This window comes from Amphiura filiformis, chromosome 10, assembly GCF_039555335.1.
Source record: "Amphiura filiformis chromosome 10, Afil_fr2py, whole genome shotgun sequence".
NCBI lineage: Eukaryota > Metazoa > Echinodermata > Ophiuroidea > Amphilepidida > Amphiuridae > Amphiura > Amphiura filiformis.
The window spans coordinates 40,095,250-40,108,857 of NC_092637.1; the positions used below are offsets into that span (position 1 = coordinate 40,095,250).

The window sequence follows — 13,608 nt, forward strand, 5'->3', positions numbered from 1 at the left end:
GTGTATCATTAATATTTGGTGGGTATTTTTATGACATATTAAAATGGACATGTACATACACATTGGGATATTCCCTTGATGTGGATAATTTTAGAATTCCAACCAAATTTAACAGTTATTATTCCAGATCCAACCATTTTCATCCATAAAAGTAATAAAGGTGTGGAAGATTTTGGAATTCCAAACAAAATTTTCAGCAAACTTATAAATTCAACTGGATTTGATCAGGCCAAAAAAAAAAAAAAGTTTGTCTCAAAGCTCACGAGAAATTTAAAACAAATGCGAAATGCGATTTTTTTTTGTTTTTTTATTCCCGACTTTTTTCATGGTATTTTGAGAAAAAAGTCTTTCGCCAATTTTTACTAGAAAAAACTAAAAAAACAAATTTTTTTGAAATAAAAAATGTCCGCATTTGTTTTTGTCAAATCGTGGGATTTTACAAACGCGCGTGCAAGCTTTGAGACGAACCTTTTTTTTTTTTGGCCTCATTTGATAGCTTTTGATACATTTTCAATAATTTTCAGCTGGAATGTGGAATGTGCAAAGTGGCGGTACCGTATGTGTAACCGCCCACGCCCCTATACGCATATATCCATAAAAACATATCAGTAAAATCACTTAATGTGAGTGTGACTTGTTACATCCTAAATCTGAATTTGATCAAACATTTTTCTTACCTGTTCAAAGTGTTTGTGGTACTGATGTGCGCTGAAATTTCTCTCATTTTGGTATTTAGTGCTGAAAACAAAAAGGATATCTGCATTATTTGTAGAATTACAAACCAAGGCAAGAGCATCAGATCTTTGATGCTGGTCCCACAGTGCCTGGGGTTTACCAGAATTAGTTATATAAATTGACCACAACTATATTGTCAACCTGTGACTTTCTCCATGGCAAGAGCAGAGCTATAATGCTGAAATGTGATGCGATCAAGCAAAATCAGTCGGAACTCGGAAATATTGATTTCGAGATATAGCCAAGCAAAGAAAACATTTCCTTTTGTTTCCTGTTGTTTTGGAAAATCTTTAATTGCTCATATCTTTGGAACCGGTTGTTCAATTTCAATGGGGTTTTCTGCAAAATCTAGCTTTGTAAATGCTTCTTCCTATCCTATAAGAAACTGTAAATTTAATATTTCCGAGTTCCGACTGATTTTGCTTGATCGCGTCACAAATGATCCCACAGTGCCTGGGCTGATGTCTACAGGTCCCAGAATGAGTCACAATAAATTGACCTCTACACTACTGCCAACCTGTTTCTTACATGGAGTTTTCCACTGCAAGAGTCTTGCAGAGATTTGATGCTTGAATAGCCCCACATTGCCATGGGCTGACAGTCTACTTGTCCCAGAATGAGTTATATATCAGTCACTACACCTCTACTAACCTGCTACTTGTCCGAAATTCTCCACATCAAGAGGGTGACAGTCTACCTGTCCCAGAACTCATTATTCATGCTGGAATTACTGTCCCAGAATTAGTTACATAAATTGACATGTTAAAATGATAGCTACACCTCTGCCTGCTTCTTACCTGAAGTAAGTACCGGGAGCTTTGATGCTGGAATGGTCCCACAGTGCCTAGGGATGACAGTCTACATGTACCTGTACAAGAATGAGTTAGGCCTACTACATTGGCCACTACACTGCTACCAACATGATTCTTACCTGAAGTTTTCCAAGGCAAGAACCACAGAGCTTTGATGCTGGAATGGTCCCACACTGCCTGGGGATGACAGTCTACATGTATCTGTCCCAGAGTGAGTTAGGCCTACTACATTGGCCTGGCCACTACACTGCTACCAACATAATTCTTACCTGAAGTTCTCCAAGGCAAGAGCCTCAGAGCTTTGATGCTGGAATGGTCCCACCGTGCCAGGGGGTGAATGCCTCCCTGATCTATTGGCCGATGTATATCCATTGTTGTTATTGTTGTTGTTGGTAGGATCAAAGTCGATGGATGGCAGCTGGTGAAAAAAGAATGATATCAAAATGAAAAGACCAGAGATTCAAGCAATTATATTTACCAGCAAATAATTGGAGTGCATTAGTTTAAATATGAAATGTAACGATCTATTGGTAAAATAAAAGTTGATGATATGCTGTTTCTTGAGAACCGTAAATTTATGATTTAGTCCTATTTTGAGAACTGATGATGACTGCTCCATATCAACATTTACAATACTACTTGTATTTATCCCGATCCATGTTCGCTCTCGCAGGTTTCCTCCAGGATCTCTGGTTTCCTCCAGGATCTCTGGTTTCTCAAAATCGGTGATCAGTTGTATGGTTATCAAAAACTTCCTTCACTCAATGGAATTTGGGGATCTGCACAGATAATTGATGGATGTTACAATCGGATAGGTTTGCGCTCAGTTTGGCTGCAACCAGCCTAATTGATGCTATCTGATTGTGATGCTTCACCATGGCAGCAAAATTATAGCGCTTTTTCATCCTCCAAAATCAGGAAAAAGGCGCTATATAAATCAAAATGTATTTATTTATTTATTTATATAACAGTATCATGATTTTGCATTTATACCCACTTTTGAGATGCATCATATATTGTTGTTATTTGAGTTCTGTAAAATATTGTTAAATTATATTTTATCAGTCCAATGGGCCATTCCAATTAAAATCCATACACCCCTGGAAGACATTACCTTTTAAATCTTCCACAAAGGGGGTGTAGATTTCAAAAGGATTCACCCATTAGGTAACCCTTTTTGAAATCACATTCCCTGTTTTGAAGATTAATTAACCCTAACTGAACCAGGTCTCACTAAATCTCACTATTAAAACCACTGCTTGTGCATGCATTGCACGTGATGTGATGAGGCAATCACCATAAGTCATATATACCCAGGGAATCGCTGGCCGTGCGAGCGTCACCCGTGTGGCTACAGGTCGGTGATCTTTTGCGTGGCATGAGAGGGGTCCGAGGTTCGAATCCCGGGGTACCAAGTGACTTCTTCTTGACTTGTTTCTTCTTTGTTTCCCTTCCGATCGCAAAAAAACCTTGTGTTCAGTTAGGATTAAGGTTATAATGTATTCCATAATGGGGTATATGGATTTCAACTGGAATGTCCCAATCTTACTTAGGGATGAAATCAAAACTCGACCGCCGGTTGCCCGCCGGTTCCGGGCGGTTCCGTCCGGTTCTAAAATATACACAGTAATGAGGTCAGTCGTCACACCCTGGTTCATATGGCCCGTTGGTATCATCGAGTGAGTGAGTGGAGTGGTTTCAAGTGGTTTCTTTTCTAATTTAGTACAATAGGAATAATCGATTTTCCTTCCCGGAGTTCTTCTCAATCAATGTAGCTACTTTTAGAATTTTATTTTGATAAAATATAAGCAGAGGCTTGGTCTATTCATTTCTAATTATTTTACATCGTGACAGGTTAGACAAGGCCTATTTTAAAGTTTCATTTCCGAAGGAATAATCGCGATCTCGAATTCTGCATGTTTTAAAACGCAAGGGTAATACATTTCTCATAAACTTAGTTTATAATCGAAAGAAAGAAAGAAAAAAAGAATCAAAGAAAGAAAGAAAGGGGGAAAGAGAGAAAAAAGAAGAGAGAGTGGGAGAGGAAGAGGGAGGATGGGGGAGAGGTGGAATAGGGGTGAAAGTATGAGATGTGTCTCTTACATCGCATGAGAGAGAGGGGGATACAAAACTACACTATTCGTAATATAGGCCATATTAGGCCGGTATATTGGGCCTATAATGATGTTGGCCAGGCTCGTTGAGGTGATGTGCAAGAAGAACTAACGATTTTGCAAGATGCATATTAAATATATGCCAATCCCATCACCCTTCGGCACCGCGCCCTTCATCAGCACCAATGGAGACTAGCCATGGGGCAGGGTGGCAAGTCAGTCCCCTCCCCTGTCGACAGAAATGTTGTGACAAAATCTTCCTTTTGGTCTATTTTAGACCAAAAATCAACCCCATTTTAGGCTATCATTTTCTTGGGAAGAGGGGGAGGTGTCCCAAATATACGGGGGTCATATATTCGTGGAAAGAAAAATGGGGGGTCATAAAAATTTTGATAACCAAAATGTAGGGAAACATAAGATGACCACATATAGTGTGTTTGTTTTATTCAAAAAGACTGATTTTAGCCTGTTTAGAGGTGTGTCGGTGGTGGGATCATAAAATTGTTGTTGCCGAGATAGGGGGAATCTCAATTTAAGTACAAAGCAAAATAGCAAATGAGTCAATCAATATCACTTCAACTGGGGATTTCTTTTGTGATTTATGCAGCATCATGTCTTCTGGAGGAAGATTTGAACTAATGACCTTTCGTAAAATCGCCCTATAGTAATTTATAAGTGATAATTGTCCATCACCAACACAGGCCAATGTGATTCACAAAATAATAATTCACAACTTTTAAATTACTTAACCTATAGAAATCATTGAAACACTGTTCTGAACTGAAATTAAATGATCTAAACAATGGTGATATATTCAAGCAATTTTAACCATAAACAAGAAATCAGTTCCAAAATTAATTTGCTTTGGTGACAAGCCAATAGATACACGACTAAGAACAATCGATCATCGTGTAGTACTTTCAAGTATGGGCTATTGTGACCGTGAAATTTCAAGTATGCGCTATTGTGATCGCTGAAATAAACATATCGACATTTTGTGATAATCTCCCGGTTATGTGCTTAAACCAACCGGCGGTTGCTACTCATGCATTCTTGAATATTCATATACCAATGACCTCTGCCAACCGGACGGAACCGCCCGGAACCGGCGGGCAACCGGCGGTCGAGTTTTGATTTGATCCCTTACTTGCTGTTTGCTGGCTGGAGTGTTCAGCAAATCCAGGAGTCTACCCAAATCTTTTGTTTCTCTGAAAAAACAAAATAACAAAACCAAAGTCTGTAATAATCATGTCTCCAATGCCTGTTCTATACTAAGCAACTGCAAGGTGCATAGCACATGACATATTTCCGTTGCATGGTTGGAAAAACGACTGCCGATATATCGATCAAAAGTCACTTCAAGACTTCAAGACAACATTCTAGCGACATTGCTAGCCACATTTTAACTAGCATTTTACAATCAATATCAACGTTTGATCTGCAACAATTTTTTGATGTACGCTGCAATTTCTCGGTATGATTTGGGTGTAAATTACATCCAGAGATGCCACTTGCTTGTTGAAAAAAAATTAGGAAGTTGCAAAGCGTAGCCATTCATTCATTGCCAAAAAAATCCTGAATTTATGTCTAAAAATGGCAAAAATCTGGGATTCCTGATAAATCAGGAAAAGTGGCATCTCTGATTACTTCTTTCTCCCAGCAACATTCACTGATCCCAGCGAATTTGTAAACAAAAATTAAAATTGTGTGTAAATTGCTTAAAAGTGAAGGATAAGTAATTAAAACTGTTCTGGTATTTCGGAAATGAAACATTTGGCAAAAAATAAGGAAAACAGCAGTACTGACAGCCCCATTCAAGTACATGCAGCTAATAATTATCTCAACATAAGTAGAGATATTAGTTTTGTGTAAAAATGTCCTATTTTGTCTTTACTGCATGACTTAACCACTAACATGCTATGCTAGGACATAGATGTACTACTAACAAAGGTGCCAAAAACTTGAATTTGTATGATTTTACAAATGAGCAAATTGCTGAATAGGCCTTAATTGAAAACCAGATAAACCTTGATAATTTTTTTTTCTTCAAAAGTTGCAAACCTTTGACTTACCTGCTAGCAGCATCTGTTTGTTTTGATTTCTTTTCTCCACTGGGCATCTTGTTGGTCACATGATGTACCCAGCGATGAGAAATTAAAACTCGGGTTCCAAATCACATTGTAACCGCAGCTACTCACTTGACTAATGATCCATATTTCTGATTTTCAACACAATTATCTGTAAAGATACAAAATCAAATGAAACATTTTTTTTAAATGTAAGACAAAGTATGTGCGGTTTTTAATAGCTTGTCTATTCAAAAGCGTTTTTGTCACCATGGGGTCTCCCTGTTGGTTTTGTTTTGGCTGGGTTTTTTCTCGATGTTCGGGGGGAGTAAGGCAGGTTGTATTAATTGCCCCAGCTCAAGCCATATCAGTAACGTCACCCTTGTGAGGTAGTAACTGCGGCGGGGCTATTCCCCTTCGTGATTGGCTGCCTTACGACCTTGCCAGGCTCGGTCCAATCAGATCTCTTGTTAGTGAGCGTCTGGTACTTCGCGTTTTTTTTCCCTTTCCATCTCATTCACTTTTTCAGCTGGAGCGGTCAGGTTCGTTTGAAAATAAAATTTGTCTGAAGTGATCAAGTTCGCCTTTTAGAGCTGAATCAGTCGAACTTAGACTGAATTATAAACGGTCAAGTTCGTTGGACTAGCGTTGTTCTGATGGGTTGAAAGAGGGAAGTTACTGCACCGGCGAAGCAGCCGGACTCGGCGAAAAAAGGAAAATCTACAAGGAATACAGAAGATGACACATCGTGAACTGTGTTGGAAATTCCAAGATGGCCTCGGATAGCAGTAGCATGCATGTCTAGTGCCGGTGCGGTGCCTGCAGCAGCGCGGGGGCAGAGCCGATGCCTGATGTCAGGGTCGGTGTCGATGCTGCAAATGCTATGATGCTGCCTCCCACTTCAGGGGCCGCACCGGCCCTCCAGTAGTCGGCGTTTCAGCCACTAGAGGCCAAGATATTCACCCCGGTGAGTTTAAACAGTTTCGTAGTTCATTAAGCCCTCCTGTAGTGACTGAAAGGTGAATTCAAATTGGCCATCAAACCGCATCAACTTAAAGTAAAGAATGCAAAAACTGGGACCATTTTGTCATAGCCCTTTCCGTAGCAAAGTTACATATTGTCGGGGATCGTCTTTTATCAAAACTATTTCAGTCATTATTTTATAATGCATTATTTAAAAACAAAAAAAAAAAAAAAAAAAAACAGCATAGTCTTATGATAGCGCAGTTTGTCTCTACGTGTAGGCCAAATGGCTATCAAAATTCCTCTAAAATTCCACGTGCGATTGCTCATGAAAAATATTTAGGTGAAGTGAAGTATATGCAACATGTTTATGTAGCCTTTCATGGACATGCCTGAGCAATCTTTTTCTTTTTAAACTTCTTGTAAATATCAGGCTAAGATAAATCGCCTATCCGACTCGACTCCCGGGGCAATTTAAAAATACTGCCGGGCAAGCTAATTCCTCAGGCCTCTGCCGATCGGAAAATGGGGAAATTATTGTTCAAAGACGGCATTTTGACCCGCTGGCTTTACTTTTGTAACGTGGACAAGCAAACAAAATTTATTTCCGCACTAATTTCCACTGAAAATGTTATGGAGCGCGGGCTATTCCTAAAAGCATACATGCTAGACATGAGTGGACATCACCTGTTCAGACCGTGGGAATCCACCATATCAAAATAATGTTTTTAAATATTAATGAGGTCAAATCGTTTTTCATTTATCCCGAAACACGTACAGAGTATATCGCAGTGTTCATTATTGTTGGTACCGTACAAGCACATGTTTACTCTTTAATTATTAATGAGGTCGATCTGATGACGCGATGCTTTTTCCCTGACCCCGAAACATGTGCACGCAGTGTATATCGTATGTAGAATACGACCGCATGTGTACATCACTTATGAATTATTCAGCGCACGTGGGTTTTTCGGGCCGGCGCTGCTCGCCTGGGAGATGAGTGTCACCTAATTTGCATAGAACATTATATCAGGATTATCAGCCCGTCGAATTTTTCCCGCGCGGCCACCGCACTCGGAGGTTGCTTACAAAATTATTCATCACAAAAAACAAGATGATAATGAGATAATAATTTAGAGATAAACAGAGAAATAAATAATAGAGTAAAATTATTAACAATTACATAATGAGGAAATATATATATTAATAGATAAAGATATAAAAGAAAATCAAGAAATTTACAAAAAATTAAAATAGACAAGAAGGAAAAAGAAAACATCTGCATGCAATAAGAAGGGGGTGCATTCCGCCGCGCGATGACAAGAAAGGATGAAATGAACAATCTTTATGATAGAAAAAAAAAAAAAATGAAAATTGAAAAAAAAAAAAAAAATAGAAAAAAAAAAAAAAAAAAAATAAATAAATTTAAATAAAAAAATTAAAAAAAAAAAAAAAAAAGAATTAACACAGTACATATATACATGTATAGTTAACAATAAATAAAGGACAATAGATAATCAAATACGAATAATAATAATGAAAAAAAAAATAAATAAATAAATAACAAATAAATAATAACCAAATAGAATGATAGTTAAATAAAGTAATAGAATGAACACAGTACATATTATATATATATATATAACAATAATAAAGCAAAATAAATAGATTTAACTAATAGTTAATATGCACAAATAAATGGACCACAATGGGAAGGGAATATACAAAAATAAAATAGACCACAACAATAGAAAAAAAAAAAAAAGATTAAAATAAATAAGTCAATAAAAGGGATTAAAGACTGAATAACCCAAAACTCGGCTAGGTCATTCAAGACATAATTAAAGACAGGTACAAACCAAAACCAGTTAAGTTTAACAAGACACGATAATAAAAAGTAATAAGTTCAATATTAAGAACTAAATTAACAGGAGCAAAAACCCTAACCGGGTTAGTTGCTTAATAATAAAAAGTAGTAAGATCAATATTAAGATTCAAGTCAAATTAAAATTAAATACAGGAACAAACCAAAATTGGTTTAGTTCTTAAATAAAGACAGGACAATAAAAAGCAATAAGTTCAATATTAAGAATTTAAGTTATCAAAGGCAGGAACAAACCTAAAATGGTTTATTTCAAGCAGGACATTAATAAAAGACTGGAAAAAAAAAAAATGGGTTTCGTTCAATCGGACATTACTCAGTTAGCTCAATTAAGGCATAATTACAGGAACAAATCAAGACTAGTTTACTTAAATAAATACAGAATAAGTTCAATATTAATGTTATTTATTTATGACAAAAAACAACAACAACTTGGTTTAGCTTAATCAGGACATTAACTAAAGACAGGAACACACCAAAACTTGGTTAGGTCAATCAAGACATGCTAATAAAAAGTAATACAGTTCAATCAAGGATACTCAATACAATATTAAAAATTCATTTAATTAATTAATTTAATCAAAATTGGTGTAGTTCAATCAAATCATTTAATATGGTAATAAGAATTAAAAGTTAAATATTATAAACCAAAAAATTAGTTAAGTTCAAGCACAACATATTCAAAGACAGGGAAAAACCAAAACGGGGTTAGTCAATCAACCCACGATATTAAGAAGCGTTAAGTTCAATATTAAAAACTAATTTAGAAAGGATGGAAAACAAACAAACAAAACAAAAACAAATTGGTTTTATAGTTCATTCAAGGCAGAGTGATAGACAGAGACAAACAAGAACTGGTTTAGTTCTTAAATCAAGACAAGTTTAGAAGAAGTAATAAGTTCAGCGTTAGTATTAAATTATTTAATCAAACAGAGTTTCAATCGAGACAGAATTTAAAAGCATGAACAAACCATAACTGGTTTAGTTGAATCCAAACATAATAGAAAGTAATAAGTGCAAAATGAAAAGAATCAATTTAACTAGGCAATTGAAGACAGGAAAAAGCAAAATTGGGAGTTAATATCATAGACGTAATTAAAGACAGGAACAAAACAAAACCTGGCTTAGTTCAATCAAGACACGATAACAGAAAGTAATAAGTTCAATAGTAAGAATCACTTTAATTACCGTAAGACAGTACTGAACAAGCCAAAATTTGTGTAGTTCAATCAAGGCATAATTTATGATAGGAACAAACCTAACCGGTTTCGTTCAATCAAGATGATAATAAAAAGTAATAAGTTAACATGCAGAATTAAATTATTTAATCAAATAGAGTTTCAATCAAGACAGAAATTTAAAAGCATGAACAAACCATAACTGGTTTAGTTCAATCAAAACATAATAGAAAGTAATAAGTGCAAAATGAAAAGGTTCAAATTAACTAGGCAATTAAAAACAGGAACAAACAAAATTAGTTGAGGTAATATAGACGCAATTAAAGACAGGAACAAAACAAAACCTGGTTTAGTTCAATCAAGACACGATAACAGAAAGTAATAAGGTCAATAGTAAGAATCATTTTAATTACCGTAAGTAAGACAGTACGGAACAAGCCAAAATGTGTTTAGTTCAATCAAGGCATAAGTTATGACAGGAACAAACCTAACTCGGTTTCGTTCAATCAAGATGATGATAAAAAGTAATAAGTTAACATGCAGAATTAATTTAGTTAATTAAAAACATGACACAGGGTCGACACCCTATACTATTAACATAAACTTAATACTCTGGCACTGCATTTTGTGAGCGGGCAAATGGTATTTCACCGAACGCAAGAAAGGGAGTTCGGTCTGATTGGCTAGCAGTCGATCGCTAGATCGCTCAGCGGTGAGCGACAAACTCAAAATGGAGCGATGTATTCAATTCGATTGAAATTAATATTCTATTATTGATGCAGATAAAGAATGTGGCATAGCATGTATTGTTTAGACTTGTGATTTAATTTTCTAATATACGTGTTCCCTTATAGAATTGGAATTCCCAACAGTGGTATACATTAAATGTTTATTTTGGCGATCCAATTCGTTGCTTATAAAACGTAGTAAAATATACCCGCAGCAAACAGCAGACCCCGCTAATTATTCTTACATTTCCAGTTAGTGTATTTAAAATAAACCTGGGATTTACCTGACAACAAATCAAATTTTCTTGGAATAGCAATATCATACTGTTTATCAGAGTTAAGAAGGAAAATAAGAAATAAATACATACCATAGCGTAAGTTAAGTTGCATTTGCTGCTGATATTTCTCTTTTTTCTGTTCTGTGTCCCACCTTTTATTACAACAGGTCACCAGACGTGGACGGTGGGTGATAGCCGAGTATATTAGGCAGGAGAGCGCAACCCTCCACTCCCTGGCGCTGGACAGGTTCTCATGGATGGGGCTTGGCGGCACAAGAGTCAATACATTTAGGAAAGAGTTGACAAAAAGTGAATGGAAGGTCTGCTCCTCCTATGCTATAAGACACATTGGGAAAATGACATTTTCACACCCTAAGAAACTATGTCAGGCGGTTGACCGTCAAAGGAACTTCGGCAGATTACCCCATACATGCGTAGGGTCGCATGACCGGTTTATTGTCACGCTATTCTGGTTCTGCAAAGTCCTTTTGACGATCAAAAGTGGTGACAACAGGGTCATTTCACAAGGGCATCACGCATCATGTCCGTTCCGGGTGAAAGGCGGTGTCCATCCTCAATAAGGTTTTCGCCAGTGTCGCGACCAGGTGAAAGTTTTGCCAGCTCTATACAAACTCTTAGTCTAGACTGGTAGTCTAGTGGCCGTTTCATTTCATAAATAAACATTTTACATGAGTTGCACGGTAATTTATAAGGGCAGCACTTTTCGAGCCTCAGTTTGCATTTTCTCATCCCATTGTCGGCCTGCAAAAGGCCCGGTTTCGGGTTTCATGTAAATGTAAAATGGTTTCACGGTTGGAAAGGCCGGGCTGTGCTTCTGATATAGTTACCGTTCAATTGGATAAGGTATATCAGTAATTGGTTATAAGTAGTTGGTTAAACGGCTTGTTGGCATGCCTCGTTCAAATTCAACTCAAAAGATGTGCAAAAGCGTTGTAGCAGAAGGCCAGGGCAAACATGTCAGCTTTGTTGTGGGGCATTGGCTCACTTAAGGAAAACTAAAGCAAATTCTAAACCAATCAGCAATTTCAGGGGATATCGTTCAAAAACGTTAGTCTTGTTGTGGCGGTGCATTTTTTCATGTTAACATCAACTTGCAGAATGGATTGATGTTGTTTTGTCCTGTTCTTAGTCCACTTACGTTCTGGTTGGATGGCAATGAAAAGCCAAGTGAAAATGAAAGAGTGTTCGGTAAGGCATTTTCATTGAAATCAAAAAAAAATAGGCACATACGCTCTTGTGCGTAGGGTAACTAAGAGCAAATGACAGGAATCAACCAAAAGTGGTTTTGCATTTCGTTGGAAAAATAAAAAAGGGTTTTGGGAACAGGATTCCAAAAATGGTTTCCGTTCAGAGTTCGCTATTGCCGGTGAAGATGGTAATTAAAAGCAGGTAGCTTTTTAAAAAAAGACCAACCAAAAAATGGGTTTCTGTTGTTGCGGTGACATAGTTCACTTCAACATTAATAGTTGAGTCTAAAAAAATGGTTCGCTTATTATGTTATTATTCAGTGGAAATCAAAGCGAGGTTGGAAAAAGAAAATGTGTTTTGGAAGTAACTTTTCACAAAAGGTCAGCTAAAACATGCTTGCGTTATTGGCATGGTCAAGCAGGTTTATTGTGTTGACGGCAATTTAAAAGCCAGACAGCTTGGTCACAAAAATCATTCCAAATGGATGTTGTTTGGGTGACTGTGTTCACTCAATAGGCAATTCAAATGCCCACCCAACCCGCCCCACATGAGTTTTACTAGGGATGACCAATGAACCATCAACTTGATTAGAACACTCCCATAGACATGCAGGGAGCTCAACTGTGCACTGCTTGCACATACATTTCTAAATTGATCTCATTCTTTTATTTTTCAATATTTTTCTGTAAAATTTGGGGAAGTTACTGCCAATTATATTTTGTAACTATCTTGCAAATTACAGCAACATAACTTATTTTGTTTATCTGTAAGTGCGAGTCAAAATTGGTCCATCGCCACAGTGCGCTCAATTGCCAGTGGCTGAGTTTAGCACTGCTCAAGAATGGCACAAAATATTCAAATCAGTAAGATCAGGTGAAAAACGTGGCCTACTGAGCTGTAATTTGGCAGAGTTGCCAGTAATACCTCTATCATACCCTCTGTAAAAAGGTTAAAAAATTGAACAAGTAGATCTCGAGTTACAAATTAAATCACCAGCTTCCCTTTGGAATTTTTATATTCCTTTCAAATCATGTTAAGAAGACACCTTTCTGAACATAAATGTGAAGTTTCGTGCTCATTCGATGTATTGTTCACCTGATCTTAACCCTAAACGTTTTCTTATATTTAGGCCTATAACATCTACAACTTGCTGCTGGCTATACCTTGTTTAGGACTTTCAAAAGAAGTACCTGAATGTGCAACCATAACTGTTTCAAAATAGCCCGCGATAGTCATGCAGGTAACTCCGAGGTCAAGCATTGAATTGGTTTGAACAAAGATACTCATAATGTATTGAGTGCTACTTTGGTTTGAACATGTTGAATGAGGAATACTACAGGAATACACATGAGCATGATGAGGATAATCTCTATTGTTGTGAATGAGTCAATGACCTTCAAAACTTAAGATTTTGTTTACATACACCTACTAATTGGTCATATTAAACCCAATAACATTGAAATTCTTGGTTGTGAAAAAAAGTTCACCTACTTAGTGCAATTTTGATTTTGTGCCATATCGGCTATCTTGGATGATTTTTGGCAAATGTCCTCTAAATGCATGATTTCAATGCCTTGGTTTGAAAAAATAAGTTATGCCAGTGACTAGTTAAGTGCCATTTCATAAGAAACCCTTTGATACTT

At 36.8% G+C, this 13,608-nt stretch overlaps 1 protein-coding gene and 1 long non-coding RNA gene across 2 annotated transcripts in view; one reads left to right on the forward strand and one right to left on the reverse strand.

Moving 5' to 3' along the window:
- LOC140163267 (serine/threonine-protein kinase Nek10-like) overlaps positions 1 to 13,608 on the reverse strand; it is a 92,005-nt gene that overhangs the window by 45,107 nt on the left and 33,290 nt on the right. Inside the window, exons 2-5 of the mRNA XM_072186665.1 lie at positions 5,734 to 5,899; positions 4,809 to 4,869; positions 1,817 to 1,965; positions 678 to 738 (exon numbers count right to left, since the gene is read on the reverse strand). Coding sequence (XP_072042766.1) covers positions 678 to 738; positions 1,817 to 1,965; positions 4,809 to 4,869; positions 5,734 to 5,780 — 318 coding nt within the window. The 5' untranslated portion in view covers positions 5,781 to 5,899. The remainder of the gene's footprint in view (positions 1 to 677; positions 739 to 1,816; positions 1,966 to 4,808; positions 4,870 to 5,733; positions 5,900 to 13,608) is intronic.
- LOC140162845 (uncharacterized) lies at positions 8,479 to 9,642 on the forward strand. Its single transcript, XR_011860360.1, has 2 exons — positions 8,479 to 8,541; positions 8,711 to 9,642. It is a non-coding gene; the product is annotated as an uncharacterized lncRNA (long non-coding RNA).